We start from the raw sequence: 16869 nt of genomic DNA on the forward strand, positions 1-16869 counted from the left end.
GGAGACAAACAGTCATCTGCCGGTGACAGAGGGAGCAGCCTACTTTCACAGTAGAGCCGAAACCCTCAACCTCATTCACATCCAGACGCTCACTCAGTCAGCAGCAGCTGCAGTCAGGTGTTATGGATGGACACCTTGTCCACACGTGTTTGGCTTTATTACAGCGCGATCTTGTATTTTCACCATAATTTAAAAAAACAACAACAACAACAACAACACAGTATTTATTCAGAGGTTGAGACAAAATTTACACTGTTATGGATCGACTGGATGAATGGAGCTTTAAGTCCAAGAAAATGGACCTGGAGGAGGATTTCTACTTCGACTACGGAGCGGAGGAAATAACAGATTATCAAGACCCCAATGAACTTCTGGCTGCTTTGAAACAAAAGGAGGAAGAGGTTATTTTGGCAGCCCAGCTGGGAAACGCATTGCTCCTGGAAAACCGTCAGTTGAAAGAACAGAGCGAAAAACTTCACGATCAGTACGCGGACAAGCTTGAGGTAAGACTAATCTGCCTTTAATATATATATATATATATATATATATATATATATATACAATGTCTTTTCTTCATCGAGATAAAATAAATAGCGTTTAATGGAAATTATTCGAAGAAATATATGGTTTAAGAAGTTTTGACGACGTGGTTACAGCTGGTGTTTGAAAAGGGCGGATGAAAATGAAATGAAGTTTCCTGATTTTTTTTTTTTTTTTTTGTTTTGTTTTTTTTTTTTTTAGATGCAGTGAAGTTTACCCACTAATTAGATTAAAGGGTAACTTTGAGAACAACGTGAAGATCCAGTAAAGAGAATACACTCAACATACTGATTTTTCTCAAAGAATGTATCATAAATTATATTGACCGTAGATTATATGGTTATTTTTATTGACATACATTCGATGAAAATATGAAAAATATTCCCAGTTGGGTATATTCCTTTAATGTAATGTCTTAAAGACAACTGTAAATACTCTACTTAGTTGATAGAGAGAGATATAAATGACTTGAAATGTGAAAAAATAATGGAAAAAATGGACATTGATGTGGTCAGAACCAGAATGAGCTATAATATCATAGCTGCATCATTCAGTAGCCTATATTCCAACAATTTATGTGTTAAGTATTCATAGGAAATGTATAGAATAATTCCCATTACCATTGCCAAAGCAGCTCCATTCATATACTGCAGTGTAAACAGGCAGAGAAGTTTGTTTCATGTCACCTTGCTGCATCACTGCATCACAAGTGTGATAAAGTGTGATAAGGCTCATGCCTCTGTGCTCGCCTCGTGCTGTCTTTTTCCTTGCTTCTTGAAAAGATCTGACTTCAAAAGTATTTCTGTCATAAGAGACATGTCTGCACTGAAATGTTCCTCAGGCAAGCTACCCTCCCAGGTTGTGTAAGAAACTGGCAACCTACTTGTAAGACATTAACTCCCCATGAGGTATTAGCAGTTATCTTCTTCTAATACAAGGAGAGAGCTGCAGCAGTGAGGTGCACAGATTTGCTGGGATCCCCCTAAAAGCACTGTGACATGACTTGAGTGATGATTCTCCAAATTTGATAAATGTCAACAAAACAACAGGATAAATCCAGCCTGACAGTGGTGAGGTTAAAGGCAGTAGGTGAAATCAAGCTGTCTGCAACTGTGTTAGCTGTGTTTGTCTTTGTTGTGTGAAGCCGTTGTCTGCTACGCCGCATCGTACACCTGAGAGGTTATGACAGACTGAATAATGACCTCATTGCTTTTCTCAGGGTGAATGCTGATGTCTCCTTCAGATGTTCAGTCTTAACTCTTATCAGGTGTGACTACAACTTAAATCACAGTGCAAAGTGACATGAAGATATGTCAAGAACTTATCTGATTGGCCTTGCTAGCAAGGTGCATATAGATATTTCCATTATCTATTCATCCACAGATTATTTTGTCAGTTAATTGATCACTTGGTCTATGTAAGTGTATAAAGCGTCCCAAGGCCCTGAGGGGACGCCCTCACATTGCTAGAAAAATAACTCAGACAATTGATCAATTATCAAAATAGTTGTAGATTAATTTTCTGACCGTAGACTTGTCGACTAATCGTTTCAGCTGTAATGGAATATATAAAAACAGATTTGATATTTTACTGCAGTAGGACAAACTGTTTGTTTGTTTTGATCCTTTACACGACTGAATGAGGCTCATTGTTGCATTCTGTCTCTCAGATTCCTTCCAAAACAATACCTTGTTGTTGTCACATCCGGTTGCCAACAAGTATCATTTCTTGGCACTGTGGTTTCAAAGCAACACACCGTACAAACATGTTGAATGAACTGTGGCTCAACCTAACTGGACTTTTGTTGTCCCTCAGTGATATTCCCACCGTCACCCATTAAGACATGAATCTTTTCCACCAACATCTGTTTAGGAGCTGGAGCAGGGCAGGCATGAGCTGCGGCTGAAGCTGGAGGGCTGCCAGTCCCAGTGGGAGAGCCAGGTGTTGGACCTGGAGAGAGATGTGAGGGACCTGAGCGCCCAGGTGGAGCGGCTCACCCAGGCGCTCAGCGAGGCCGAGAGGGACAAGAGTCGAGCCCAGCTGGAGCACAGCGAGCACACGCAGCGACTCAGGGAGGAGCTCAATACGGTGAGTCCCACATATAGATGGTAGTTTTTATTTTAAGGTGTCTGCATTATTTAAAAGGAGGGTGAACTATAGAGCTGGGTACAAAGAAAGCCCCGCCCCCGGCTGTGACAGGTAACTGAGCCTTGGTGAAACAAACACCTGCAGCGGATCCAAAGCTGCAGGCCCTCTGAGTCGAACTTGATAAGACAGGCTGTCACCCAATCCACATGCTGAAACTCTGTGTTCTGTGCAAGGTATCAGTCTGACTCAGTCAGATCTGTTCTACAGCAAGGCCAGACTCTCAGGCTGTTTAAAAACTCAGAACAAGGCCATGGCAAAACTGCTCCTCACTGTACAAGCTTCAGTAATAAGAAGTTTTCATCTGGCCAGAAGAGACAGGAGTGGAAGCTGGTTTGTCAGAAACTATGAAACCAAGTCTGAGTTGTTGATCTGAAGCAAATGATCCATGGCACTGTGACGCAGGATGGAAATAATATGTAAACAAGAGGGCGAGGGAGAGCTACTGCCATGATGTGATTTTGAGATCTAGGACAGAGGAAGGAAAGTCTGGAGAGAGACGCTGGTTTCACTTTCTTCAATTCCAGTCAGTCATGTTTGTTAGTTTGGTGGAAAAGAATTCAACGCATGGGAATATAGCTGAAACGTGTTACTACTGCTGGTCATTGACTTTTTTCTTTAGTAAATAATAAATGTAATAAACATTCAACAGAACACTATTCTCTGACATTGTGTAGACTAAAACATGAATTGATTAATTAATAAAAATTGGCAGATTACTTGATTATGAAACTAATCATTAGCTGCAGCTCTGCGTGAATGATCTGTTAAACCAGATCCAGTTTATCTAGTAAACTGAAGTTAATGTTTAACTTGTGTGCTCGTATGATATAATGGACAAGAGCTGTGGCAACATACTGTACAGATGATTTGAATCAGAATCAGTGTATGTGTGTTAAAGTCACACATTTATGATCCTCAGCGTTTGATCCTAAGAAAACAGTGTACACTGCTGAGGAAAATCAAACTGGTGATGTATTTTACAGCCTCTTATCAGTTAACGTGGAGGAGCTACTATTGGATCATGCAGCTGTACAACCTTGAGTATTTTTCCAGCCTGAGAAAACAGGGATTGTTTTGCGAAATGTTGCAGTCGTGTCGTGTTAATTTACATCTGACTGATCCTTCGGTAGAGCACTTCCCTGTGTTGCTTCAAAATGATCATCAAACCTAGAGCTCACAAAGTTAAAAATGAATCCAAACAGCGGCGTGCACCCTCCCAAGAGTCAAGGTCCGCTGAATAAGGAACTGTGAGTGTCTTCTCTCCCCCCTCCTTCCCTTTGTGGTCAAGCTGAAGGACTTTAGCTGAAGGAAACCGACTCCCTAGAAGTTCAGGAAAAAGTCAATTTAGATAAAAGGTGCTGTCTCTGTTTGGGCTGTTCAAGGAGAAGGAAGTGTGTGTGGTGGTGGGTGCGTGTGTGTGTGTGTGTGTGTGTGTGTTTTATTTGGCTGCCCGGCATCAGACGTGGGCAACTCTGGAGTCTCTGTGGTTGTAAATGTGAGAGAAGAGAGTGAATGCTCTGAGGAAAGAAACAGAGCGTGAAGAAGCTTCATGTCTGACGTGTCTTTGCCAGACGTGGTGAAGGGTACCGCTGCCTCCGTTGCTCTGCTGCCAGGTGTGGTGAGTTGTGTTCGTATTTCTGTGATTGTGAGTGTGTTTGTACAGGCGCTCCCACAGTTATGACTGGGATATGAGATTTTGCTCTGTGTGTCCTGATCAGGCTTCAGTACGGCTGCAATAAATGATCATTGTGAATCTGTTGATTGTCTTTTCAATAAACATGTCTTCACTTGTCCGACCAGCAGTCCAAAACCCTGAGACATTTTGTGTTCTATCATCAAGTTTTGGGCATTTCTGCTTTACTCTAATGATTAATTGATTAACAAAACTGCTGCTGAATAATTTGGTCTGTGGTCTAATCAATTATTCGACTAATTGTTCCAATTCTTGGCTTTTTGGAGCAGAATTTTTGTTGACTCTGACATATAATGAAGCACTAGCAGGTTTCAAAGAGCTCGAAACACTATATCCTAATTGTGAGAGTGTAACTAGAGTGCAACAGGACTCTGGAGGAGGACTACAGAAACCTGAGAGAGAAAGAATTCATCACATTCACCAACAAGGGCAAAGCAAAGCTGCTGATGTGAGAGAGGAAAGATTTGCTACGACTCTCAGTCCCGGTGTGTTTGAGGGAACGGCTGCACAAAAACAATGTTGACGTGTGCCAGACTCAGTCACATGGTGACTGTTTAAACAGCGGCTAAGGTGCAGGAAGAGCGAGTGTTAAAATGTCTGAGAGCACTGAATGATGTCAGGGTGTTTTTCTTCTGATCACATTACAAATGTTATCAGTCCTGCTTCTGGGAAAAAAAAAACAAACAGCTGAGAACACTTAACTCGAGAGTTTCTCTTGTATCTGACTCAACACTCGACTCAGTTTGAGGAGTGAATTTCCAGGCAATCTCTAAATGTTTAACAGCATGGAATGAGATTCTGCTGAGCCAGAGGGTTATTACATTAATTACACTGCAGGAAAAAAAATAAGACTTTGCTGATTTAGTTCCACTCTTGAGCAAGAAAATGTTTCACAGCCTCAACTTTATCAGTGAATTAGAAATTTAGATATAAACAGATCTTCTGTGGAAGAAATACCAGGCAGGAGAGGGAGTATGATTAGACGGCGATAAGTTGGACTTTCTGATAAAATGGTTTATTAATTGGGTAGAGTCATTCAATCAACTCTGAAGAAGTAAATAATACAGCCCTGAAGGTAAGTTTGGGGCATGTGTTTGGCTCTGTGTCAGTTAAACTAAATATAACCATCAATCACCAAACAGGTTCTGGTAATGCTGATTCATTTTTACGGTTACATGAAGCTATGCCACAGTCAATGGTTAACCTGCATTATCACAGCACTTTAATAAAAGAATATTTGTGGTTTGACTTTGAGTCAGGATGAAAACAGTCAGACTGGAGAGCCAAATAACACACACTGCTCTTACCAGTTTATTAGGGACAGCAAGCTAAAACTAATGGAGTCTGATACAACAGTGCTGCAGTAAATCCTCCTTCATGAAGGTTAGAATGAGACTGTTTTAGAGAGGTGTTGACTTAAGGATCATTGTGGAGGCTGCAGTTTTGTGGAGCTGTTAGATGTACCACGTTGCAGGTTTTTCCAATATTTTGAAGAGCATGAAATGATCAGGTGACAGGAACGTAATTACCAATAACTATTTTCATTATCAGTTAATTGTTACTGTGATTTTCTAAATGCAAAAATATTTTAAAAAAATGTGGAGGTTTCAGCTTAAATGTGAGGATTTTATGCTTTTTTTGCTTGATAGTCAGCTGGATATTTCTGGTTACCTTGGGCTCTGAGTAGTTTATTGTTTCACTTTTTACTATCAAGTTTCAGCAAAAAGCATAAAATCACATTTGAGAAGCTGGAACCAGCAAATATTTGGTGTTTTTGCTAAAAAAAAAAAAAATTATATTTCATTATCAAAATAGGTGCTGTTTTCAGTTTTCTGTTGATCAACTAATCAATTAATTGACTCATTGGTGAAGCTCTACTATTTTTCGACTTTTGTCTAAATTTAATATATTGATTGATTGATATATTGAAAAAAGCATCAGGTTAGTTAATAATCAAAATAATCACTAGTCATTGCCCAAATAGTTTACTGGGCATAAACTAAACATTTGGTAATTTGGTCTTTTACTATGTCATGTCAACTTTTCACCTCCTGCTTTCCACCCAGTGATACGTGATCACCTTCCCTGCCCATGGATCACAGTGTGTTATTGGACAACTGTGACAAATCCCTCACTGTGGATTTCCGTTATTGTAAAAGGAGACGCCCAAGCTCCCCCTGTGACCTCTGCTCCCTCCTGCAGCATCACCCAGCTCATAAACAAAAAGGAAAAGACAATATACATTGCAGGGAGATATAAATCTTTCATTTGCTCTTTTGATGTTGCCCCTCATACCCAAACATCCAATCATCCCAGGGGAAAGCCATCTTTTCAGCATGCTCCCCCGAGGGGCTCGGCTATAGCTGGGGTAGTCAGCTGTTAGATACCTCAGTGTTTGGGTTGGCGAAGGCCTGAGGCCTGGGGGTGGGGGTCGGTGTGAGGGGATGTCATCTTTGTGTCTCTACCAAATGGAGCGTCCTCCTTCCACTCCTATTTTGGTGATTCTCAGTGGGTCGCTGCCTCTATTGTGGAAGAGGCCCGTGTTGACGAGACGAGGCAGCAGTAATGACGACTCGTGTTCATCTTTAAAGCCCCCCACTCCTCACTCCCTTCTCGTCCTCATAGTGTGTCTGCATGCTACGTTTTGTTTTTGTCCATCAGTGCATGCTTTACTCTCAGACACACACACGCACTTCCCACTAATTTTAGCCCTCACGCCTGCCTCACTTCCTACGCACACTCCTACAAAACACGTACACACAAGCTGGCCCCTCCACTTCGCCCTCCCGATGTCCAAGTTCACTCTCCGCCACATGTTGTCTAATGTGGTGCGGTGATGTTGCCGGCAAGACCAAGAAGCCCTCCACTCCATCTGCCGCAGAGGCCAGTCTTTCATCTTGTATTATGTGGTGGTGATGGGACCTGACAGGGGCCCGCCAAAACTGCTGAGTAAAGGGAATTGAGGGTCCGAGACAGGACGCGGGAGGGGGGTTGGTGGGCGTGTGATGGGTTGTTTGCTGCAGCTTTAGAACTGGCACAGCAGCGGATGATTTTAGGAGAAACAAGAAGAGCCCCAACAAAACAGACGAGAAATTAATATACCACTTGAGACGTGATTTGTCAGTGGCTGGCTAATGTTTCCCTTTTCTTTTGATGGATCATGTTGCTTTTTGTGGTCATTTCCATCTTTTTGGCTTATGATCTATTAAAGGCACCCATTGGAGTTTTCTTGTAAATAAAGTTATGTCGATATATGTCGCCTTGAGGCCCAATGAACATGATGAATGTGTTTTGTTCCCCATAAAATTTGCAGAGGCAAGTTTGGTTCTTTGTCCTTTATAGCCATGTTTGCTAACTGGCACATTGCTACTCTTCTTGGTCCATTGCTGTCAGCTGCTAAATTAAAATTACCCTTTGAATTAGCCAATATGGCTTCCATGTGTGGACATGCATGTTCTGAGCAGTTCAACAAAAATATTATTTTTCCTTCTTGGAGGCTTGAAGAGCTGAAAATAGCCAGTATTGTACATCAAAAAAGGCAACGCGTATTTTTGTCTTTCTTACTACTTTCATCTCTTTATTATGCCCGCCCAGATTTTATCTTTGGATGCCATTGAGATCTATAGCTTAGGAACCACTGGGTTACAGAAACACACCAGCAGTTCCTCTGAAGGGCGGTGAAGGGCCCACAGCAAGAATAATACCAAACATTCTCAATTCTAGTCACCTAATACCGTCCTTTCAGGCTGGTATCATATTATGTTTTTGTTCATCACTGTCTAGATTACAGGACTTTATCTCAGAGAGTCCTCCTGCTATGTATTTGGCTATTTTTAGATTCAAAATTGTGGTTTCCATCCTCTTAAAGCTCATGCCTCAGGCGAGCTTTGTTTCACGTTGACTGATACACGTGTACGATTCCACTTATTTTGGTCATGATTTTATTTCTGGCTGAGTGTGCTTAAATCTGTTTCTTAAACACTCCTTGTGTAAAAAAGAAATGCAATTTTCTTTTATACCATTTGTGAATGTTGTGTGTTTGTGTTTTCTCTCATGTGTATTTGTGTGTGCAGGCGATGGAGGTGGAGAGGGCCATGTCCAGCGAACTGCAGGCTCTAAAACAGGAGCTCCAGCAAAAAGGAAGCCACAACAGGCCGCAGGATGAGGAGCTGATCAGTGCCATGAGGGAGCAGGTAACCTACCATGCACAATCATGCTACATGTTCCACCACATGCTGCAACCAAACCAAAGCTAATCTAAAGTGTAACTGTTGCGATAAAAGGATGTCCTGATTAAAATCTTTCTGGTCTTGAGAGCATCATGTACTCACAGGGACACCATGACCAGAGCACACTGCACACTGCACACTGCGCTACAGATTGTCTGTATGTACTTTCATGTTACATTTTCTGAGATGATGATTGCAGTGTCAGCTGCTGGTTCATCTCACCTACTCTTCAGTTTAGTGTCATTTACAGAGGAAAATCTTTGGCTGAGAATGCACAAAATAACACAAGACTAAATCTTACAGTAAAAAATCAAAGAGCAGTCAACACAAAAAAGCACAAAGAAGGACAGTGAATATGTTGCAACATCACCTCATTATAAAATAATCATTTTTATGTCTGGCCAGCACGGTACGCAGTATGTGGGACTTTGGATCATCACAGTGGCATCTGTTCCTCTGTGGCTGTTACTCTGTGACTCTTTGAATGTGACTCGTTGACTCTGTTACTCTCAGACAGATTCTTGTGAACATGTTAACTCAAAAGCAACAGATAGAAACTTCATACTTACACCTCAGGTAGCCCATATGGTATAAATTGTCTGATTAGCACATTTCTGTATAAATTTGCATGTTAACAAGGAAACACTGATTTGCCAGAAATTGCTGTAACTCCTTAACACTTTAAGAATTTGAAATGAATCATGTTGGTGTAAAAAAACTTTACTAATTAATAAACTAATTAACTTAATGAGGAAGAAACAATTTTTCTTGTGTATACAAATTAATGATTACTATTACTGTGAGTATATGTATTCTTTTGTCACATAGATCATGACTTGACATAGCAAAATCAATGTACCCCTGGTTATATAAAGTTAAAAATGAAACCAAACTTCACAGAACTTCCCCTGATGATTATTAGTCTTTTCAATTAGGGATTCAACATAGACAATCCATCATCCACCCATCTCCCAAATATTAATGGTGTGTGGTGCAAGGGAACACTGGGTGTGAGTTTTCCTTTCAGAGAAGAAATAACCTTTTGTCATATTTAAGTCTTAAGTTATCTGTGTCTGTGTGTGTACTTCCAGGTTTTGCGTCTCACCCAGAAGGAGCAGGTGCTAGAGAAGCGTTTGGAGAGTGTGTGTGAAGAAAACGCTGAGCTGAGGGCGAGTTTGGCCTCTTTACACACACGTCTGGCTCTGCATGACCAACTCAACCAGCAGCACAGCCAGCAGGTACATATACAAATACATTACATCCCGAAAACACACAGGCAAGCCAACACAGACACACCAAGAGCTTCACTCTTTCTTCAAAGTAAATACACACTCATTTGTGTTCATTGTAACAGCAGGCAACACAAAACAGCTCAGTGCAGTTGGTGAATGAATGGGAGAGCCTCAATAACAAAGGGATTTTCTATGCCCTGCCTGGCGGCCTGGGTTTCGGCGGGATTGTGGAAAGCATTGCTAAACAATCACCTCATCCCTGTCATTGTAACTTTCCCTCGCAATTCTGGATTCCACTCATGTTCGTCTAGTTTCATGTTGGGCTGGAGGCTGGAATCTGGCACGTCAGGATTTTTCTCGCACTTGAACGTTATGTTTTTGCACTGGTGTCCCATGACAGCTTTTAAAGAGCACAGTTGGCCCAGCCTGAAAACACTTTTGTGTTATCATAACTATCTCCTTCTGTCAATTCCCTGTATTATCCATTAGAATTCATGATGTTATCTTAATCTCTTTTGTTTGCTGGACTTGTTAACATCAGACTCACACTTGTGTCTGCGGGTTCTGTATCCACATACGTTCATACTCGTGATTGTTCACACGTGCGCGTTCCTCCTTGTGTTTTCAGCTAGCTGAGGCATGGCAGGAGGTGGAGGTGGTGCGGGGTCGCTCGCAGCAGCTGCAGGCCCAGGTGGAGGAGCTTCAGGAGGAGGTGTCCCTGCAGGAAGCCAGGAGCCACGGAGAAGCCTCCCTGCTATCCGAGCTGGAGAGCAGCCTGGAGACGGTGGGGCTGGGGGTCGGCAAAGAAGAGGTACAGAAGCAGCAGGACTTGTGCAGATTACTGTTTAACACAGTCAGACCCCACTTTATTAAAATGTTTTGCCAGCAGAAAATTTGGCTGAAATCTTGTGTCAGTGAGCTTAGACTTAGACTTAGACTTAGACGGACTTTATTGATCCTCTTTGGGATGACTCCCTCGGGGAAATTACATTTCCAGCAGCAAATACTTCTCAATTGATTTTCCAGAAAATGCACTGTATTACAATATATATTGAAGGAGAAGTAGGTGAGCTTGAGAAAAACTTTCATTCTTCTTCTTCTAACACAGTTACAGTGAAGGCTGTAAAGTAGTGCAAAATGAAAGCGTGTCTCTGCCCAGAAGTAAGAAATTCTCAGATTATTTGAACAATGCAACAAATACAGCCAGCCTTGACTACAAGGCAGAGATGCTGTAAATTCAACCAAGCACTTTAACCGCAGAAAGTTTAGTGTGGGACCGGCTGCACTGACTCTGTCTCCATACTGTGGTTGGCAAGTGTTAGTTTTGGGGCTTGTTCTATTGTAGCCCTGCCCACAATGATTCATGTATGTTCTGAGGGGAAATTGCCTTCCCGTGATGACTGGAAAGCCAAATTTTAGAATATCTTTCCTGAAAGATAAGTACAATAACTGCACCGGATCATCAACATCATCTATGAGTTGAATTTCAAATATGTATGAACGTCGTCAGAGGGAGCTGACAGAACACTTTTGTGCAAGTTCACCACGACAGTATGACTTGTGTTTGATGCAAGAAGGCATTCTGTGAGGAGAAGGCGTGAAGGTCCTGGTTTTTCAAAGTGAGGAGACTGCAAACAAATATCAGATGTTGTCTTGTTGCAGAAGACACACGTTTGAATTATGCCTGGCAGAGAGCAGGAAAACTGACAGTGAAGCCAACTCTCTCTGGGTGTCTACTGTTATTGTTTTGTTCCAGCAGGAAAGTCTGATGTATAACCGCGCTCGTGAGTCATTCACTGTTTCCTGTTTGTCACGACCACATTGTACGAGAGTTTCCTCGTTTAACAGCCTTTCAGCACATGCACACACCTGTGTCTGTAACCTTATCATAAAATATTATACGATTATCTCCTCTACTAAAATTAACCTGTGCAGATTTCTCTGATAAGTTACAGTGAGATCATAATCATCATGTGATTTATTTGACTCAAGGAAGTTAAATAAAGTGATGAGGTAATGCTTGCACCTCCCCGGGTGTAAATAATTGATGTCACTTGAGATGTGATATGTGAAGAGAATATAATGCTGAAGGGAATAGAGGAAAAAAACATCTTGTTTTTGGCTCAGTATCTTTGTCAGGTTTTACATTAGAACATCTGAAACATTAGCTCTCCTCATGTAGGCCAACTATACAGTGTCAGCCTCTAAGCTACACCAATTGTGTTGTAAAAGTAACCCAAAACCTCAAACTACCTAGTTCTAGCCATATATTCAGAAAGGTAATAGTCAAGTTAAAAATGAAAGTCATAATCAACATAAATCAACATGCCTCCTTTCCTGTTGTACTTAGATAATGCAAGAAATGGGGTCCATCCTTCAGCTACTGCTTCCACTGACCCAGAAGGTGAACGGCTCAGGGAGGTCAGGGGTCCTGGATCAACAGGAGGACCTGCAGGCCATGCTGCACAGGCTGAAGGGAGTGGCCCAAACCCTTGCACAGGCATCCAGCCCTGAGGTGAGTGAGAGCCACAAGAAAAGAGCAAGTGAGGGAGGAGAGGAAATGCAAAGAAAGGACTGACATTGTTGTTTGAATCAAAAGAAGACGGAAATGTTACATTGTTCATTTTATGTTTTATACATTTTTAAACCATATATAATTACAGTAGATGTAGAGTATATTGTTTATGGATTCAGTAAGCAGTTGACTCACATACCACATTCATTCATTTATCCACTGTTGGCTTATCTGCCCCCTAGTGGCTGCAGGTGGCACTACAGTGTCATCGCACTGAACTGTGCTGAGGAACTGTGTGGCCTTGTTTATCCAAAGGATGTCAATGAATTGTTGCAGTTGATACTGATAGTTTATGCTCTGCTAAACCTCTGTTTTCCATGAGCGGGCGCATATAATTGTCCAGTTGTGTCTCATGGCGTTTGTAGACCTTTCAGACTGGTAACATGCATTTACCACTGTAACTAAATATCCCTGCCCAGCCTCCTCCTCCTCCTCCATCGGAGCACCATGCAAATAGGCCAGCACCACAGAAACTGCTTTTGGTGTAAAACTCTGTGAAACGCACGGCCAACACCTGATCTCTTTGTTAATGTCTCTGTCCCAGGAGCTGAATTGGGCTTTTGTGGACAAGACGGGTGATCAGTGTGGGAATCCAAGCGCAGCGCAGGAGCTGAGAGATCAGGTAACCCAGAGTTGAACAAACACGTCTGTCAGGGAGGGGCAGCACCTGTGGCGGCTCATTATGTTAGGATTTGGTTGTGCCAGGATTGACCTTGTTACTGTAATCCATCTTAGTGTCATAGACAGATTCAGTGACCTTTGAGTGCATTTTTACAGGACTTTTATTCTTTTTTTTGTCTGTTGCCAACTTTAATTGACATAAATAAAATATTATACTGCATCACTGACAGAGGTCTTTTCATTTTAAAACTTTTTTAGTCAGCACATCTTTCTTTCTGACATCCAAGGATTCACACCACTATTAAATTCTCCCTTTAAAGTTTCTATTTTATTACATTAGGAAAAAGGTACAGAGCAATAAAAAGATTCAAAGTAATAAAACAGAACATTTTAAAGGGAACATTTCACATTGCTGTATATTCAGTAAGTTTTACACAGTGGTCTTAACACTATTCATGTCCTCCTCCTCCAGAACGTCCAGCTGCAGCAGGAAAATGCTGAGCTGAGGCAGAAGCTGCAGAGCGTACAGGGACAAGCTGAGGTCGTCCAACAGGCCATCAGAGACCGAGATGAAGCCATAGCCAAGTGAGGAGCTCATTATTTTTCAGAATTCTCAGTGCAAATTATGTTAAATATATGCAGATGCAATTCTCTGTCTACAAATAGAAATGATGACAAGGTTGAACATCCTGCTTGTAAAACATCTTTGCACATGACAGTGAAGTGACTGAAGAGTTTTCATCGTTTCTTGGTAGGAAAAACCTGATGGAGGTCGAGTTGGTGAGAAGTAAAAATGATATGATGTCCCTGAACAACCAGTTATTAGAGGCCATCCAACGTAAACTGGAACTGTCTCAGGAGCTGGAGGCCTGGCAGGTGGGAGTCCCTGTTTCTCTGTCATGCTTTTCATCCTTCATTTCCAGTCTACTATATCCTTCAGCTCCCTAAATCATCTCTATCTTATGGTCTTCAAATCTTTCTGCACCTTAAATCTTTAATCAGTATATTTAATGTACACCTTTAAGTTCTAAAATAGCACTGATTAAAAATCGCAGTTTGAGGTATGCTGTCTGCAGTTTAGTGATAGATGATAGACAGGAGGTGAGTGTATCTCAGTCTGAGTGTCTTCAGTGGGAGGTCAGAGACAGACGCAGCCACATCCCTCTCAGTCCTGTCAGTCTGGAGGGATATGAACGGCAGGTGTCTCTGTCCATGCGTCCTTCTGCTGCTGATTCACTATGCCAAGCCAAGCCATCTGCTGGAGGGTCTGATCTCTTGTGCTTTGGTGACGATGATGCAGATAATATTTAGACCAAAACACTTGTTAGTTTTCTGGAGAGACCATGTTTGTTAGCTGAAAGCAAAAATATGCTGTTCACTCCTGAAAGGCTGAAATCACTCAGATGGAGGAAACATACATGCAGAGATCGGCCTAGAAATGTACAGGCATATTTACAAGCCATCAGATACACTGAGCTGAATAGTATATAGGAGCAGCTAAAGTAATTATATGATTGAGAACAGTCAGTGTGCTGTTCTTGACCAACATGAGACACCAGATGGAGCCACTGAGCCTCAGACTTCCTGCTCATTTCCTCTTCCCCTCCACCTTTCCTCAGGACGACATCCAGATCATCATCAACCAGCAGCTCAGAACTCAGCAGCAGTCCGAGCAGCCTCAGAAGAAGCCCGCCTCCAATGGCATGTCGTTCTTCCGCAGGCCCAGCAGGACGACTCCCACCTGGTCGCGTCAGTCCTCCACCTCATCCTCAACCTGGAGTTCAGACGCTGATCAAGACAAAACCCAGTCACCCTGGAGGGACTGGTTAAGACGTGGCAAAGGAGTGCAGTATGGCAAGTAAAGGAACACCAAGCTCTGCAACTACCTCCTGAGTGCTGAGGAGGAGGAGGTACCTGGAGGAGAGGATGGGGGGAAGTCACATGTAAACCTCCCTGTCCATCATGTATGGTGCAAAAGAGCCATAAAAAACACTTAATTCAGTGACGAACAACAGAGCCACAACGGACAAAGACTTGTCAAACAGACACTTAACTGAAACACATTTCACTGAGAGGCTGAGCCTTCCTAAAACCTAAACTGTGACAACTTGGAGCACTAGAATTTTCACAGAATTACACATGAAGGTTTGCTTGAGTCTGTAAATATTGTGCCTTATTTTGTAATATTATGAATGTCTTTCTGTCTGAGACTTTATATGGTATACATAATACTGTAGGTGTAGATGAGTATGAGTATGTTTGGATTATTTATCTTCACCGATCAAAGAGAAAAATCAGTCAGGAAATAAATGATCACACACTTCATTTGTAACTGTACTGAGTTTTTGTCTTTACATACCAAGTTGGATGTGAGAATTAAGAGGTGAAAGCATGTTGATTGTATAACACTGTACGTCATGTACACTGAGAACGCTATTATTTTTATAATTTCTTTTTTTGTTGTTTTTTAAAAAATAAATACCTATTATGTTCTCTGAATGATAACTTGGTGTACTGTATGCACATGTACTGTATGTGTATGTTCTGTGATTCAGTGTTCAATATTGAAGCTGCTTAGTTCAAACTGTGTTGTGTCCTAAGCTGTCTTGACTGACCACATCTGGAATGACTGTTGAGTAATTTCATAAAAACAACTAATCCTCTCAGTTTTTGTGTGTTTTTTGTTGTGTGTGTGTGTGTGTGTGTGTGTGTGTGTGTGTGTGTGTGTGTGTGTTTGTGTCCAGAATATCAATATGGAATAGGTGAATTGATCAGCTGCCGGGCCAGTGACAAGAGGCACTCAATTAGTTCTCAAGTTATTTACACAGGGTGACCTAGCTCTAGAAACATTGTAGTTTATCACTCTTGTAATTTTCTTGTCTCTCTTTGTCTTATGAAGAGAATGTGAGAAAGTCAATCTTTTTTTCTCAATGGAGAACTGAAAAATGTCTTCAATTTAGAGTTTGAACGAATTTTCTCCTGTACAATATCAAAATGCAGCACTGGACCTAGGATGACCATGACACTGAGATTGTTTAACAAATACACAGATTAAAAACGTGTCCAAAGCATTTAGTGCAAATACCGCACATATACGCCAATTCCTTTGACACTGACTTTCAAGACACTTCTCACATAGACCAATCTCCTCACACACTCACACACACACTGGGTGTCTCTGTCCGATTTCTGTTTTAATGTCTGTTAACTGTCTGCTTTAACTCATTAATTTCTGGTTTAATCGTGTGTGACATTCAGTCCCGAGTATTCATTTCAGTGATGATAGCGTAGGACCTCTGCATGATTATGTGGAAAACTAGTAGTAGTAGACCGCTTAACCCTGGTTAATCACCAAGACAGAGATGCAGTCTGCTGCTGCCCTCTGCTGATGATCAGCAAACACTACAAGCTTCAGAGAAAACTTACAGTCCAAGTAGAATAGATGTCGCTAAATGACCTCGCACAGTCAGTGTTGTCTAGAGAAGAAATAAATAAATAAATAAATAAATAAATAAATAAAGAAAGAAAGAAAGAAAGAAAGACTGATCATCTATCTCATCACTCATCAGCATGATCAAGGCTGTACCAGGTAAAACAGGCAACTGTGCCAGGTTTACTCCACATCACTGGGGTCTACATAATTATTATATAAAGTGAATGAAATGTTGTGTTTTATCGGATTGCTTTTATTTTCCTCTCTCTTTCAAGTAATTAACAAACACAAAAAGCTTTATTATTCCATCATAGGAGAACTGTAAGGCTGCACCAAAAATTATTTTCATTATCAGTACATCCGATAATTATTTTCTTACTAATCAATTTATTATGTTG

General features: G+C 41.4%; 1 protein-coding gene across 1 annotated transcript; it reads left to right on the forward strand.

The window, feature by feature from the left end:
* Nucleotides 1-20: 20 nt before the first annotated feature.
* Nucleotides 21-15704, forward strand: si:ch211-235m3.5 (BICD family-like cargo adapter 1). Its single transcript, XM_018681218.2, has 10 exons — nt 21-503; nt 2413-2628; nt 8455-8574; nt 9702-9848; nt 10471-10653; nt 12193-12357; nt 12962-13039; nt 13511-13623; nt 13794-13914; nt 14658-15704. Exons 1-10 carry the CDS (start codon nt 258-260, stop codon nt 14898-14900), a joined length of 1632 nt encoding a protein of 543 aa, XP_018536734.1. The 5' UTR covers nt 21-257; the 3' UTR covers nt 14901-15704.
* Nucleotides 15705-16869: the final 1165 nt, after the last annotated feature.

Source organism: Lates calcarifer, linkage group LG21, assembly GCF_001640805.2.
Source record: "Lates calcarifer isolate ASB-BC8 linkage group LG21, TLL_Latcal_v3, whole genome shotgun sequence".
NCBI lineage: Eukaryota > Metazoa > Chordata > Actinopteri > Centropomidae > Lates > Lates calcarifer.

Coding starts and splice junctions, on each gene's coding strand:
- si:ch211-235m3.5 (XM_018681218.2), top strand. CDS start 258: ATGGATCGACTGGATGAATGGAGCTTTAAGTCCAAGAAAATGGACCTG. Junction 10,654..12,192: donor TGGGGGTCGGCAAAGAAGAG/GTACAGAAGCAG, acceptor TGTTGTACTTAG/ATAATGCAAGAAATGGGGTC. Junction 13,915..14,657: donor AGGAGCTGGAGGCCTGGCAG/GTGGGAGTCCCT, acceptor ACCTTTCCTCAG/GACGACATCCAGATCATCAT.